General features: G+C 41.3%; 2 protein-coding genes across 7 annotated transcripts in view; one reads left to right on the forward strand and one right to left on the reverse strand.

The window, feature by feature from the left end:
• Positions 1-3,202, forward strand: part of Sirt6 (sirtuin 6) — a 5,208-nt gene extending 2,006 nt beyond the window's left edge. Inside the window, exons 3-7 of the mRNA XM_026813829.1 lie at positions 1-115; positions 191-314; positions 390-563; positions 918-1,041; positions 1,133-3,202. The exon at positions 1-115 is cut by the window's left edge and continues 4 nt beyond it. Coding sequence (XP_026669630.1) covers positions 1-115; positions 191-314; positions 390-563; positions 918-1,041; positions 1,133-1,618 — 1,023 coding nt within the window. The 3' untranslated portion in view covers positions 1,619-3,202. The remainder of the gene's footprint in view (positions 116-190; positions 315-389; positions 564-917; positions 1,042-1,132) is intronic.
• Positions 3,203-3,286: 84 nt separating this feature from the next.
• The window catches only part of LOC108625291 (ras-responsive element-binding protein 1), a 49,267-nt gene continuing 35,778 nt past the window's right edge, over positions 3,287-16,775 (reverse strand). For 2 of the 6 annotated variants that reach the window (XM_026813824.1, XM_018025182.2), the window contains exons 2-4: positions 9,966-10,039; positions 5,453-9,781; positions 3,287-4,801 (exon numbers count right to left, since the gene is read on the reverse strand). In XM_026813824.1, the coding sequence (XP_026669625.1) occupies positions 4,247-4,801; positions 5,453-9,781; positions 9,966-10,039 (4,958 nt within the window). In that variant the 3' untranslated portion in view covers positions 3,287-4,246. Of the gene's footprint in view, positions 4,866-5,439; positions 9,782-9,965; positions 10,062-16,775 lie in introns of those variants that run through there. The other 4 variants (XM_018025180.1, XM_026813826.1, XM_026813827.1 and 1 more) reach the window with 4 other exon arrangements.

Genomic DNA, 16,775 nt, shown 5'->3' on the forward strand with positions numbered 1-16,775 from the left:
ACAAATGGAGTATGGACATTAGAACAAAAAGGTCTGAAACCAGCAATGAACATTACCTTTGACGAAGCAATTCCCACAAAGACACACATGGCATTAAAAAAGTTGATAGATGCCAGTGAGTATAGTTGTGGCAGAAAATTATATTAAAAATTTGAAAAAAAAAATTCTATTGATATCTCATTTTTCTCAGAGAAAGTTAAATTTATCATAAGTCAGAATATCGATGGTTTGCATCTTCGATCCGGTGTGCAGAGACAGCACCTAGCAGAATTGCATGGTAACATGTTCACGGAACAATGTGACAAGTGTGGAAAGTGAGTACCCTGCTTATAAAGAATTTCACTGGTCAATTAGAAATGTAAAAATCATTGCAAAACATGTTCGTTTAGGCAATTTATTCGAAACTTTGCTACTAAAAGCGTGGGAAAGAAATGCCTTGAGACGGTATGTAGATCAGAGCAGATAGGTGGTCGTCCATGTCGTGGACGCATGCACGATACCATTCTCGACTGGGAGCACAACTTGCCAGACAGCGACTTGACGTTATCCGATCTACACTCTAGGTAAATCAAGTAACTTCCTAAATAATAATAATAAGTTAAAATAAGTGACGAATAAGAATATTTTTTGCATCGTAATGCGTAGGTAAAGTGATGATCTAGAGAGCACCGAATTGTTTAAGAATGTACAAAAATGTCTTTAGAGATATAGAGTTGTACTTTACAAAATAGATTTTAATTTAGAAAATTTGGTATTTTTTGCGTACAGATGAAAAGAAGAAGCACCTAACAGTTGTTGATGTACATATTAAAAAGATTCGGAAAACAATATTGATATCTCAGGTTTCAGTTGATTATTATTTCGTTTGATGTTTTCATTATCATCGAAAGTACTGTATGAAAAATATATATTTACAGTATCGCAGATTTAAGTATATGTCTTGGGACAACGCTCCAGATCATACCGAGTGGTAATTTACCACTGTATACTAAAAAGTACGGAGGTCGACTCGTTATATGCAATCTGCAGCCTACAAAACATGTAAGACTCTGAATCTTTGCACACTAATTAGATTGCGTAGATCACGAACGATGTTAGCACGTTTATATCGCGATTGAAAAATATATTTCAGGACAAAAAGGCGGACTTAATAATCAACGGCAAGGTTGACGAGATAATGATAAACGTGATGAAAAAATTAGGGATGGAGATCCCTGAATACGAAAGTACAATGGACCCGACACGTAACTCCGAAACAACATCCAAGGAAATGGACTGGACAATACCGACCAGTAGAATAAAGGAGATGAACGTGCTGTATAAGAAAGTGTGCAAACCGATGAGAAGGAAACGGAAGACGTTCATGTACGAGAGAGAGAGGACGGACACTAAACGGGAGACCAAGCCGAAGAAGCAGGCATTCATGATTAAGCAGGACATAAAAACAGAGGGGGATACGTTGATTACGGCGAACCAAGTATGCGGCAACGTCCCGGTGGAGATGAACCCCAACGTGGTTAAAATCGAGAACGAGATGAAGGACTTGGAGGCCTTCGACTTCGAGACGAGCGACAGTGCTCAACCGGATCCCGGATTAGAGTTCAATGACATGCTGTAGCATGATTTCGGGGCCGGATGGTGATCCAGCGACCTAATACTCCTACTAATATTCAGTCTCCGTTAAATTTATTTGACGAGTGCATTATAGAATGGATGTTATATCTGTATGTGAAGAATGCCTAAAAAACAGTGCGCCATTGATTTGTTTATACGAAAATAGAAAAAGCAAAAAAATGAGTAACAAACGAGTAAGAATGTAATAAGTTTATCGAATCGGCAAAGATTTCGTTTTTGTTAGATATTCTCCGATGGAGAGGAAATTTTTTCGCGCGATGGATCTCTAATAAATGCCACGTCGTTAAATCGCTTTTATCGTTGAGTCAAAACAGCATCGCAATACATGTACATATGTGTAGTAGTATTTTCGTAACCGCTTCCATGTTCTCTCCGCTTGTTCATTGCTCCTAGTTCTTAACCCAAGGATCAGAGTTTTCCCAGCGATCTAATGTGTATCATACATATTCTAACGATATATACGTATATGCATGCAAACCATGTTTTTCTCCATTACGAATACATTAAACGTTAAACATTTAAGATGATTTATTTAAGATCGTTTGTAACGTGTTGTGGGCGGAGATTTTTTACCGCGTTCGATGGATTCGATCAATAGATGATCGTTCATGGTAGATCATGAAATGGTTGGCAAAGGGGCGGGCAGCGTGTTGTATTCGAGTGTATTTACATAATTGGTATCTATGTACGTACGTGTATGGATAGTTGTATTACCGCTTCGGAAGGAGAATGAGGCAACTGTAAAAATATAATTTTTCGAGGGATCAAATAAACAAACTCGTGATTTAACAATAGACTTGTAGGGCATAGGGAACAAAGCCGATACTGGCACCAGAGATCTAGGTTTCAAATGTTTTCATTATTTGTACAAAGAGATGTCATGTCTTTGCGTCGCTATTCTTCCGAAGCAGAAATATACATTGACGATTTCCATACGAAAGAAAAGATATATGACCAAAACGAATCTTCCACGCGGTTGTTTTTGATTAACAGAGTGATTAAGAGGAACATAAGATTCGCATATGTTTTAATTAAGGGCATCGAACTAAGGAAGTACGCGTTGCTACTTTGAACGGTTATGATTACAATCTTTTAATAGAAAGCTCCATACGAGCTATGTCGGTGTTGTTTGATCGATCTAATAGTTAAGTGTCTCTTGTTAAACGCACATACGTTTATATAATCGTGACAGAGCGACTAAAGAGTGTTTCGTAGGCAAAGATTGAATGAAACGGAGAATGGGACCGTGCAAGTTAACTCGTACAGTTAAGCGAAAGTGCAATGCTTATTGGAAAGCGAAAGTGCAATGATTATTGTACAAGTTCGAAAGGAAAGGAAAATATAAAGGTAAATGCAAGTGAGTCTTTCTTATATCGGCATTCGACGCTATTTTGTCGATAGCGTTTTATGGTAGGACGCAGATTAGTGAAATGTAATATTTATATGTACATAGCGATATATGCTTGGTTGCTCCTAATAATTTATTACTTTAATTGATATCATTTACTGGACGTTACTATTAGTGAAATATTATAACATTAAACGGGAAATAAAATTGTGGAATGGGTTTTTGGCTTTTTATTTTATACTTTAGAGGTTCTGAATAATTAAGCTCGTTCTTTATTTTTTGAATACTATATTTTTACTAATAGGTAAAGTTTGTAAACAAGGATACAACATAATCATTTACACGTGCGGAATAATAATTGTTCCTTAGCTTAAATTCATCTAATGTATGTTTTGAATTTATCAATGAATGCAATTAGTAAAAATCTTATCAAGCTCTCGAGGATGTTCCAGGGAGGAATGCATAGGTATGAATGTTAAGACACTGTATCGCAGTTGTGAATTATGTACGTACATAACATTATGTGTAACATTTTTCAGCCGTAGAACATTACTAGTAAATGCGGATTGACTGAATATAATATGATACGTTCCCAGAATCGATAGCTACGCATACGCCTGATATAAGTGCCTTATTGAAACGCATCTATATTGGGAATTCTGTATATAACATTATTATATTTACTTGTCTATCACACGTTTATTTGTCATTCAAGGGGAAAAAACTTAGATATAAAGTCATGTACATAATTTGTGACTGCGATACAGTGTCATAATAACGATGTGTACGTGTTCCACTCTTTACTTGCTCCAGAGCTTGATGAGATTTTTAGTAATTGCATTCATTCATAAGTGCAAAACATAAGCAGACGTTATACGAATTAAAGCTACGGAATAATTACGCGATTTTTACTAATTGCACGCACACTGCTTGCAATTTCTTAATCTATTATAGAAGAAATAATTTTTATCACATAAATATGTATGTCTAATTAAAAAAACGTTAAAGAACAGTAAACGTAAAGGATATTGCTGTTAAATTTTACTTTACGTTCCTCACGTGAAGATCTTAAATATTTATAGTAATTGAAAAATATCATCTGAAGATTCTTCTCTGCTGAGAGATGAAGAAAATTGATATTTTAGAGCTGGTATTGGAGGGAGGTAATCATGGTTTCATTTTCTTCTTCTCTAATTTGAAGTATATTTTCTCCAGATGATATTTTTACATGATTATTTTATTATTAATTTATGTTATTCAACGTCACTCTTGACTGTGTTTTACTCCCAGCAATTTGGCGGCATCATCGGCGGACGCCTGTAAGGCTTGTTCTATCAAGTCCTTATCCTCTATACCGAGCATATTGGAGATCAAATCGTTGTCTTGGTTTTCGAGCACGTCTGGCGGCTGTGGGATCCTGGCTAGATTACGTGCAAGCGAAGTCAGACTCTCGTACGGATTGAACTGAATCAATTCATTTGGCGCCGCATCACCGGTCGCCACTGAGGCAACGATCGGCAAAGAGATTCTGTCCTGCGTAAGAGAGCTTCCGGTGCCCACTGAAGTCGGTGGTTGTTGCTGACTACGCAGCGTCGTCGGCGGTTGGGTCGGTGAATTGTCCTCATCGCCGCTGGTCCCGACGTACATCGTCGAGTCGATGGACTCGTGCTTCTTCCTGTGCCGCAGCATGCTGTGTTTCAGGGTGAACCTTCGGTAGCAGATGTCGCAGGCGAAGGGCCGCTCACCGGTGTGGGTCCTCATATGACGACGCAGGTCCTCCGCGGACCAGAACCGCCTTATGCAGAATGCGCATACCACCTGGAAATGTACGTGTGGCAGTTTTAAATCGCTGTCCGGATGCGCGTTGTTTTTAATCACGAATCTGTTACAAAATAAGACTCGATTGATATAACAAACATGAAGGACTCGAGGATACACGGCTAATTTTCTTAACATTCGATTGCAACGCGTGTAAGGTAAGTTGGGAGAAGATGCCACGTCGGGGGAGATGCTGAATCACTAAAAACGTATCACGAATTCATTCAATAATACCATGATATCTATCGCTTGCTAACAGAAATAGGATTTATTTTAACATACAAAATATTGCATGTTTGAAAAAGTTTATACTACTACGTGGATAGTAATCGTTTTTGTCATTTCATATTTTGAATAAGGGAAGAGTTATCTGCGACAGCTTGAGAACTCTACTTAGAAAGAATGTATTTTTCTTGTTTGTGTACGAATGATTAGTAGAATTTGACTTGCAATATGTGTGTATGCTGATATATGAAAGTAAGATGCTACGTAGTATTCGAAGATAATTCGATTTTTTTTTAAGTATTCTAGTAGTACGACTACATTTTCTTCACAGTGTATGATATAAAAAACAACTTCTACCTATTTATTGGAAAGTCCTAGGCATCTTCCCCCCGGCGTACCTTATATGTACCTACTTAAGATTCACACCTTTCTGTTGCGGTAGTCTGGGAAGCGGCCTCTCTTCTCTTCAATGTCACTGGCATGCTGCTGACGCGACGGTCGTGGCTGCAACTGGTCCTGTCCGTCGAGGGCCATGTCCAATGCTCCTTTCGCCTCCAGCATCTCGTAAGACGCTTCGTGGCTGATCCTGATGTGTTCTACGCAGCCCTGCCTATCGGCGAAGCCGCAATCGCACAAATAGCATTTGAAGGCCGCTTCGCCGGGCCCTGGTGATGATCTCGGCGAGGTTTTCCTCGATTTAGGCATGTCGTTATTACCTCGATTCATGCTCGACTTCGAAGTTCCCGGCAACGACGAGGTCTCCAAACCCTCGGACGCGCTCGATGACTGGCTGTCATAGTCGCTTTGTTCGTTGTTTTGTTTCGAGCACCCCGGGGGACTATTGTGAGGCTCGCTGGAAGGAGTGTCTGAGCGCGATTTCCTCGCGTGTTTCGTATTACGATGTTTTTTCAGGTTGCCCAACGTCGAGAAAGTTGAGCTCGGACATTGGTTGCACTTATAGGGCCTCTCGGGGACGTTTCTCATCGAGAATGAGCTGTTGTTGACGACTACTTGAGAATCCGGTGACGAACTCTCGGTCCTCGCTCTGCGCATTTTGTTCGGATTTGCCTTGTGCTTCCTCAGTAGATGACGATCGCAGTTCGATTTGGTGGTGAACAACAGGGAGCAGTGAACGCACTGGTACGGTTTCTGGCCAGTGTGTGTGAGGATGTGACGCCTGAGGGACGAAGTCCAGGGGAACGGCCTCTCGCAATATGGACAGATGACACGATTTGGCGCCATCGAGTATGCAGACTTCTTCTTTTTTTTCTTCTTTTTCTTCGATGAGTCGTTCACCGAGTTTAATGAATTCACCGAGTCTGATTTTTCATCGCTGCCTGAATTGTTGCAATCGCTGTTCGACGCTACCAGGCCGTCCTCGTCGCTCAGGTACTGCGGCTGAAACTGTTGATACTGCTGTGACGCGTTGTCCAGCAGTTCCGACACACTCGCCAGGTCGGCTCCGTCCTCGACTTTCTCTTGTTTCACCTCGACTGTCTCAGAGTTGAAAACCCTGTTGGGACTCTTCTCTCTTGATTTTTCACCGTCAGACGCCTTCTCGTTCTCAGCATCGTCGTTCTTCACAGATTCCGTAGTAATATTTTCCGAGATGTCTTTCTGGCTCTCCGTTTCATCTTCCCTCGCCGCAGACTCGTTAGTAACGTCCGCGTCTTCCAGTTGTCCCCGCAACAAACTCTTCTCTTTCTGTTCCTGAGATTCCTGGTTATCTTTATCATGCATGTCTTCATCTATTACTAGTTCTTCTTCGGAATCATTCTCCTCAACTTTGTTACTCTTCAACTGCTGAGCAAGGATGGCGTATTTGACTTGATCCGAAATCGGATGCTTTGGATATTCCGCGTTCGATGACTGTTCGATCTTTGGCAGAATGCTACTGTATGATTGGGTTACTTGAGACGGAGGCTGTCCGAGGTTCTGCAGTAACGTCGGGTGACTCGATGGTGGTCTTCCTCTCGTCGAGTGGCCTCCTCTGGGCTTCTGGGTCCAGTACTGCGGATGCTGCTGCTTTATATGCCGCTCCATGTTACTTCTGAGGGTGAATTTTGCTGAGCAGTGTTCGCATGAGAACGGTCTCTCAGTTCTGTACCGTCTCTGTTTTTGCTTCGGCATCAGGACTCCGTTTTTGATGACCATCCTGACAGAATTCGTGGATGACAAGCTGCCCGTCTTCTCGCGGCTCGGCATCCCTTTGTTCTGCAATTTAGAGGCCATCAGTTTCGCGTAATTTCCTTGCTCGTTTGCGGACTGCGCGTTGATATCTCTTGTTTGGGGAAACGCATCGAAACCAGACGTAAGAGGCTTGCAGTTAATTATAGGTTCAACCAATGTACCACCGCTGGTTAGCTGTAATCCTCTTACCAACTCCTTCTGCAGCCTTTCCTTCATCGAGTAGTCCTGGCCGAATACGTTAGGGTTGAACATGTACGATGGTAAAATTCCAGCACCGACGGTGGGCTGGAACGGCCCCATTCGTTCGAAGTTTCTATAAAGAGTGTTGGCGTACAGGACATGCAGCTGTGACTGCGAGGTGCTCTGGCCAGCTTTCAGGAGTGCCTCGGTCAATAGCAGTTGGCTTGCATTGTACAGATCTTTTTGGCTCTGGTCGAATTGATCCTGAGCGGCGAAGTCACTTTCCTCCTTCTTCCGTTTCTTGCTGAGATCGAGTACGTCCATTGACAGATCTAATGGACCGTCCTCCCCGGCGCTTTCGGACATGTTCCGACTCTTCTTCAGGTTCATCGGACTAGCATGCATTCTTTGGTGTGATTCTGATTTGGTATCACTGACTAGAGAGACGCTGCCCTCCGACGACCTCGACTCCAAGTCGTCGTCCAGCTTCAAGTAATCCGACTTCGTGTCCTGACAGCCGGGTTTCATAACGTCATCTTCACGAATTCGTTGCGTCAGCTCGATCGGCTGCCCCGGCCTCGGGAACGCGTCGCCCTTCTCGAACTGGTGATTGTGCATCGGGATCGCTGAGTTGTGCAGTTTCGCCTCTTCGATTATCCGGATTTCACCCCTGGCCTCCATCGGCACCGACGGATAGTGCATCTGCGCCGGATGCTGGGGCTCGTCTCGCTCCGCGGGATAGATGAGACTCTTCCTGACGTCGTCTTTCGGTACTCTCGGCGAGCTTCGTTCGACGCTTTCGTTCGTCGAGTCTTCGTTCGGGTGATAAATGAGGACGCTCTTGATATCCTCCCTGGTCAATTTCCCGTGACGATTTCTGACATGGCGCTCGCAGTTGGCTTTGGTAGTGAAGGCATAGTTACACAGAGAACATTCGTATGGCCTATCTCCGTTATGCGACCTCAGATGCCTGACCAGAGTGGCTTTATCGGCACTGGTGTACGGACACATATTACAAGGATACGGCATGCCTGGTGCGACACCCATGTGCGCCCTGTTATGCCCTTTCAGAGCTCTCAGATTAGGAAATATAGCAGAGCAGAGTCTGCACGGAAACTCGCCCTTCAATTTCATTCTCCTAAATTCAGCTGCGAACGCATCTTGCGCCTCCTCTTCGTGACATTCCGACGAGTAAGTTCCTGAAGAGCCGGACGAGCTGAGACTGGGATTGAATTTCATATTGCTTTCAGGTGTGCTGGCGTCCGATCGCGGGAAATTCTGCAGGATAGGTCCGGACGTGACTGATATCATGCTCTGAATATCGGCGAAATCCTTTCCTTGTTTGGCCTTGTTCTGCAGATCCAAACCGGCGAAGAAGTCGTCTCTTCTACTTTGGTTGTCGTCGCTCGTCTTCATCTGAGAGTTGGCCGTGCCACAGTCGGTCTCGTGGTCGTTCAACGCGGATCTGCATGGGAACGCGTACAGACACTTGGAGCACTGGAATTTTGCGACCTCGCCCGAGGCCGGCCGGTGCAACGACTGTTCGCAGACTGCCCTGGCTATCGTTGGGAACTTTCCGGATGAGAAGTCAACGAACGTCAGATCTTTAAAGCCTACCACTGAGTTTCTCGAGTTTCTCGTGGAATTCGCTATCGCGTGCTCCGAGAAATGGGACATAAACCGGTGCAAATTCAGTACTCTGTGACTCTTGAAAGACAGATTGCACGGTTCGCACTTCGGGGGGAAGTCTGGATGGCTTCGTTCCAGGTGCGACTCCAGCAGGGCGCTGGTCGCGAAATCCGATCTGCCGCAGACGGGGCAATCGTAAGCGATCAGGAAGTCCTCAGGCCTCGATTTCGTCTCGATCCTCGAGTTGTTCAGCAACGTCTTGTGCCTCTTTTGGCCCGCGTTGTCGTTTGGATAACTTTTCTGGCCGCTCGACAAGGTCGGTGATCCTCCCTCGCGTCTACCCATGAAGTTCGGCGAGTTCCTCTTGGTGACCTCGTTGTTGTTGTACTCTTCTATGTGTCGCCTCTTCGCCGGCCTCTCGGAGTCGCTACTGCCCTCGGAGTCCGTGCAGCTGTGAGGCGACGCGCCCAAATGCGCCGTTCGCAGGTGCCTGTTCATGTTCCCGTTGGTGGTGAACGCCATGTCGCAATACTTGCACTTGAACGGACGCTCTCCGGAGTGCACCAGCATGTGCCTGTCCAAGGAACTTGCTGAGCTGAGCACCTTGTTGCATACCCTGCAGGAATACTCATCCTCACCGCTGCAGTCGGTGCTGCGTGGCGAATGGTGGTTGCGGAGGTGGTTAGTCAGTTCCCGGGAACTCGGCAAAACTGTCGGGCACGCTGGACAGGGATACGCGCTTTCCGGTAACTCGGCCTATAAATGAAAACTTAATTTTTATCTTGTCTGTTTGTTATACAAGAGATAATTTTTCGTAAATTTTTCAAAATTGACATAGGGCAAAAGATAATACTGAACAATGAGTGAACACATAGTAAGAAAAAATGTTTTACGTAAGAAAATCAGGTTTCAAAGAGAATTGTTTAAATTTTCTACATACGCTCGATGGAGATGATGCAGCATCAACTTGCGCTTCCTTCTCGTGTTCCTGGTCGAGGCCACTCTTCAGAGTAACTGAAATCAAATTAAAGAACATTGTATATTAATATTATTATATTATAATTTTAGATTATATGAAAGTAGGGAGCATTATATATTGATATTGTAAATGATTGGTTTAGTTTTGTAGAGCAGATTGAAACTCAATATATTGACCATTTTTATTGATGATCTTTTCCCATCCTTCTATTAACTTCATTATTCCGCGGTCGTCAAACGTCTGCAAATGCAAATCGGAACGAAACTGTGTCACGGCAAAACCTTTCGAACTTATTTACCAACCCAATAAGATTTACTTAATTTACATTAATATCTGAAAAGTCATATCGAATAATTCATTTAATTCTGAGAAGGTCTCATTATTATTTCTTTCCATAACGAGTACCTCTGCACAGATTTATTATTAGAACGACGTTTAGAAGTGTTAGGAACACGTGATATAACTTCGTCTTCGATAACGACTTATTGTTTGTAAATTTTTTAATTGTAACGCCACGTGACACGATCGTGTCGCAGAAAATTCATCCGCGGCGCTTGTGGCGTCCGCGCAATTCCGGAAGCTGATAGAACCGACCGCAAAGTATTATAACCGACCGGCTCGCAGTTGGGACAATGACACTTATCAGCGTCTCAGAACCGCAGTCGTCCTTATTTACTTACTCGACGTCTCGATCTGGAGGCCTGCCACTGGAGCACGGCTTCCTAGAACGATACCGTTACGAAAATAGGCTGACGATTCGAACCGATAAACATCGTTATTTTACTCACTGAACAATCTCTCTCAATTTCCAGTTCTTTTCAAGAACAACTGTGCAGCTGAATTTAACAAATTATTTCCAATCGAGTTATCCCACGTTTAATTTGATTACTAGACTGTGGATTCTATTCATTTATAGCAAAATTGAATGCCTAAAAAAATGTAAAACATAGTCGGCAGAAGTGCATAAAGCATCGACAGCAAAATGCACAGCATGATGTTTAAAGGATTAAAGAAACATACCATTTCTTAAATTGCTACCCTACAATTTTTATTTTCCATAAAAATTCGCAGTCTATTGATTGTAAATAATGAGAAGAAACATGATATATCCTTCTCAACTGGGAAATGTAAATCCAGAAAAGGAAACGAAGTTTCATATGGAACCTGACACACGATATTACGTTAACGATCTTGACAAATTAATTGAGTGCACTTATTTGTTTGAACAGCGATAATTATAATCGTCGAACTATTGATGCAGGTGCAGGGTAGGATCGCGATAGTGGTAGAAATTCCGTAGTGATGCACATGCATGCATTCGATGGAAAAAATGTCGCAAACAGTACGTGATCTTGTTCGCTCAGCTTTATCTCCGTCCGGGCGTTCTTTTTCATCCGACAAGAAACTAGATTAAGCGGTATTGACAGTGTCGCACTATGTCGATCCAGATTATCGAGGCCCCAGCAGGAAGACAAAACATCTCGCCCCGTTATCGTTGGTTCGACCTTAAGATCATCGTCGAAAGGAGAGTTCTCCTTTGTCAAAGTATTAATTGTAATAAAAACAAGCAATGTAGAGTACGTACCCTAATATAATGTATATCCAAACAGAACATGTTTGAAACGAAATGAACAAAGAAAAATATTAGATAATAGAAACAGAAAAAAGCAGACGCCATTTAATGATATTAATGTTTTAGGTTTTAGAAGAGAGTAGAGACTGATGCAATTTCCTTCTAGTATCTCGGATCGATCATCAAAAATGTCTACGACGAAGTTGAGCTCATTAGCCTTGATGATTTCGAGACAGGGTCAAGATAACAAAACCTGGAGGATCTAAGGCTTAGGTCCTAAGCAAATTTGCTTCTCATTAGCCATTCATCAGTTTCATAATACAAGTTTGTTAGACAAACTACTCAAAAAGTTGATCGAGGAGTCTCGTCTCAGGACTTGACACATTGACGTAGAGTAGAAAAGAATGAGAACTGATAGTGATGAGTAGACTGTAAATTTTTATGCAAAGTAAGCCATTTAGGGTAGTCAATTAACACTAAACCTAGCGACAGTTTTTGTACACCAATGTACAAAATTTATATTTTTTACATTTGGTGTTGGGTATGGATCCGGAGATAATTTATTTTTATTAAAACCGATGATTTGACTGATGGATGATGGGTTTAGTATTCAGATAGATATTGCAATATGTATTTCACTTTTAATACTTATTGTGTCTGTTTTCAGGCGTCACATGCAGCGTTACAATTTTCTGCATATTCAATGAACTCCACAGTCTAATGAAGAGAAATTGCAAAGAATTTTAGTCAACTAACAGGCCTCGAACAATAAATCAGAAAGGAGATCAACGTGACTGAAGAGAATCGGGAAGCAGACAAATTCGTGGTACGAAGGGGACAGGTTCCGTAACGGGGGAAACAGGTGCGACACGCGTGCGGAACAGGTTTTCGGCCGTTTAACTGCGAGTTAGTTTGCGGTTTGCGTACGCGTTTAGCGGAGCCGGTTCGCGCTTAAGCGCGCGAATAAATTCGACACGAGTGATTTATGTTCGCGACCGCATCGACCTCACCGACTCGTTTTACGCCTCGCGGTACTGTATAAAGTCACGTGGCGTCTATTCGAGGATCCCCGCGACAGGTAATAATCGAGTGGAGCAGGTGGAGCTAAGCGAGCACGAAAGGTTGATGGCCGACGAGTTTCTTGCGAATTTCAATAGAACGAATACATATAGACCCGTTGCATTTGCTTTGTTGAAACGAGAGTATCAAATGCCAATTATATTATGAATACTTCAGTTTCCATTTGAATGAATTAGGTGAAATAATGAATATCAAGCAGTTACGTATACTTAATGTCGCATGAGTCGTAAGACCTCTATCAAATGTGATAAAATGTTATATTGAACATTTGAAGCGATCAATTTTTAGTAAAAATGATTTTCCCATTCCCATAAAAATGATCCATTTACTTTGTTAATAGCCACGCAAAATTTTTAAAATTTCCCACGATTTATTATCAATGTAATACTTAATAACATATTAATTAAAATTTGAATTCGTAATTGTTTTTATTTAAGGATTTCATATAAAATATTATTATATAATATTAATATTAAAAGTTGTATTGATCATTTATAAATAAAGATGGTAACGTTATCTTGGGAATGAAAAATAATGTCAAGTGCAAGGAAATCGATTTTCCAAGTTCGAGGTAATCGTCTGGCGTCGGATGAAGAGACTCTTATGATTCTTGAGCAATGAGAAGTCCGCAAGACTTCCCCAGTCCGATAATTTCGCATCGAACGGTAAATAAATTATTTATCTAGCTGTCAGATTGAAAAATCACTTATCTAATACTCCCGCGTGACTAAACGCTTATCTAGATTTCCGGAAATTTTGTTCTTAAAACGCTAGCTAGGTATCTAACTGCGTGCAAGCAGAGTCTAGTATGAACTCATTGAATATTTTAACAAATTGACACTAAACCTACCAATAGTTTCTGTATACTGTTATATTGTATTTATATTTTCTACGTTTTACTACATTTTATTGTAGATACTGGTAATTCAGTTTGGTAGTAGCTTCAATAATAGTCATAATTTTAACAATATGACGATATAAATTTTGTTTTCTTTATATTTCTCATAGAAGAATTTCCAAATTGCATAGAATGTTAATGTCAAGCGGAAAAGACTTGAAGTTAATTTAAGAGAAACATCAAAAAGATGATGAAGCTAAGAGAGAATGAACAGGCAATACAGTTTTGTGAATGAATTGCTTTATTTGATATTTGTGAAGCCTAAGTGATCTTCAAATTTTTTCATGAGACAATTTTGAAATAAGTCTTGAGTTTAGGGTTGAGCATTTCATTATGTAACGAAGTTTATGACTTATAGGATTATTAGTGATGCAGGTTGACGAGAAATCGAGGATACGTCCTATAGAGCGCGGTGAAATTCGGAACAGATCCCCTGTCCCTGTCGTGACAAGTGGAAATCCAGCTGCTTTCCATTTCTAACGATCACCGATCGCCAAGAAACCAATGGTTACGGGGCTTCGTGAACCACGATAACCGATTTCTAATTTTTCTCTGACGTCAAATCTCGCACATTCTCAAACTCGATACAAAATATTTAAGAAGTGCACCACTATAAAATTTATCTTTAAACTGATTTTTAATTTTAATCTACGTGTAAATAAAAATGCTTTGTAAGCTTATTTTGTGACCATTTCGAATGGGAAGATCGATACATGCAATTTCTTCTTCTGCCGTGTGGCTCGGCGAATGACAATATTTTTTCTTCGATTACGTTCTTATTGTTGATTCAGCAGAGTTCAGAGAAACGTCCGCCGTGGTTAGAAACGATGACAATGCTCTCCTACAATATTAATGTCAAATCGGTCTTTTTCGAAGTTGTATCGTCGACTCGAAATTCGATTATTTTCTATAATTCTTTGAAACGATTCCACCTTTTCAGTAGAAACGAATTTATCCTGTTATATTTTTAATAGACACTTTCCATTTCACATAATTTACCGTTCAATAAATTGCTTTTCAACATACACGTGTTTTTAGCACTAAACCGTATCAACTGCTTTTTAACACTAATCTATAAATATTGCATTATCCACTCTGCTTTTGACATTTCTTATATTTTTCTACATTAAGTGCAGTGTTTGTATTTTTTGTATATTCAGTTTTCTTATAAATCCGTGAAATCTGGAGTCTGTTGATGTGTTTATGATAATTTTTGTTATAAGCTTACTGGTTCAAGGAAACGTTGACTTAAGAAATGATATTGTTAAATCGATTTCTGGTTGATACTGGTCCGACAAAATATTTAAACAAGTTTCATTGAGATCTTTCGTCGATGTTCAGTTAACAGTCACGAAGCGAACGATAACGCGATCCAACTGCGATCCAAAAAGAATCGTCGATCGTATATGTATAAGTCAAACTGATAGGATTTCTCAGAATGGTTACATAACGTTTAATATTAAATAAAATAAAGATACGTAACAAGTGAGGAAGAGCTCTTCTTTGATTATCAACGTTCAGTTTTAAGATCAATAGTGATCAAAGAGTGCCTTAATAAAACGATACCAACAGAGCTAAGGTTTTGCCTATTATTGAAACCTTAAATTCTTGAATTCTATGATTTCTCATTACATTTTATGTGTCACAAGTTCCAGATTGGCTATTAGGAAATGAAGTCTATTGCGTGGCTTGGAAATTCTTGGGTACAATATAGTATTTTGTATGATCAGTTTCGGTACAAGAGGGTGGAAAAGGCTCTCTGAATGAAAAAAATGGAGATAATCGAACTTTCATCCCCGAAACTGGTCTCGCTCCCACCCCGAGTTAAAAGGAAAAATGCGAAGGGCCAAAATGCCACGCCCTGTATCCGCAATGCACCCTCTCGGGAGAGTTCACGTCGCAGAGGGAGAGAAAGAAAGAGAGCGAGAGAGAAAGGAGAAGGTGGGAGAGAATGAGACCGGCGTGGAAAAGGGAGCTGTTCCAGTGTCAGTTCGTCCATCGCGGGTGTACATGCGCACTTCTGCCAACCAGCACCTCCTACGAATCATCGTGATGCTGCGCTGAATCAATGGTGGGAGAGATGGCGACGATTGGTTCCCTCTCATCTGTTCGAGCTTTTATCTCGTTTCCCTCTCCCATGTTCCATTAACTTCCCCTTCTTTTCCTCACCGCGCTGCCAATCCCCGTTTCTCTCTCTGCTCCCTTTTGCACTCTCCCGTTCCTACATAACGCTCTTTTTTATTCTCGTTCTTCCTTCATTTCGTCTCGCGAATGCGTAATTATTTTTTTTCCTCATTTAAAATAAAGTATAGTAAACGTCCCAATTATTGTTAACGTCACAATTCCGACTTATCGGCTCTTTTCCCTATAATTACATGGTATCTGTTAAGGCAATACATTAGAAAACTCTTCGTACAGACACCTTTACATTACGTGCAACAAACAGTTTTAAGTATAGAGCGATTATAGTAAAAGTTATAAATACACATACGATTAAACGAAATGCATTAAAATAGTCTAATTGACGATTTGACACAAACTGAAGATTAGAATGAAATTATTTATGCAGAAGTATAGTAAATGCTCCATTTCTGTTCACGTTACGATTTCTATTCGCTGGTTTAAGATTCCATATGAAGCGATAGGAAAAAAAGGGCAGTGAATGAAAATTGTGTTGTGACCAGATTTGGTACAGTTACTATGCATACATATTCTCTGATCGTTTCGATACGTTCACGTTTTCTCAAGCTATTCATCTTCCCTATTAATCTCGTCTCTCTCGTCACGTTCTCTCGACCGGATCGTCGTCGCGTCGTCCAGGTTCCCCTTTCTCTCCTTGCCTCGCTCTTTCTCTCTCTACTCTTTTTCCGTATTCCCCTCTTCCACACCCACACCCCTCGCTCCCGCTCTCTCCACGCTTGGATACACCCACGCAGCACCACGCAGAAGAAGCAAAGATGGCGGTCGGTTAGTGTGTTTCGAGAGTCGTAGCCCTGACAACCTTGGGCTTACCCAGCCGTAACACCCTGCCACCCTCTCTGCTACACTTTTCCTCATCTGTCTCTGTTCTTCCCAAAAAGAGGCAACGAGCCAATTGTTTCACGTCACAAATTCACAATTAAAGTAGTTCTATCAAATTGTCAGACACTTCAGATACTAATTAAATTGTAATACGTTATTCTTCAGATCGTAAGAAACATATTGGCGCTATTAAATATCC

This window comes from Ceratina calcarata, unplaced genomic scaffold, assembly GCF_001652005.2.
Source record: "Ceratina calcarata isolate Rehan_Ccalc_2016 unplaced genomic scaffold, ASM165200v1 scaffold350.2, whole genome shotgun sequence".
Taxonomy (NCBI): Eukaryota; Metazoa; Arthropoda; class Insecta; order Hymenoptera; family Apidae; genus Ceratina; species Ceratina calcarata.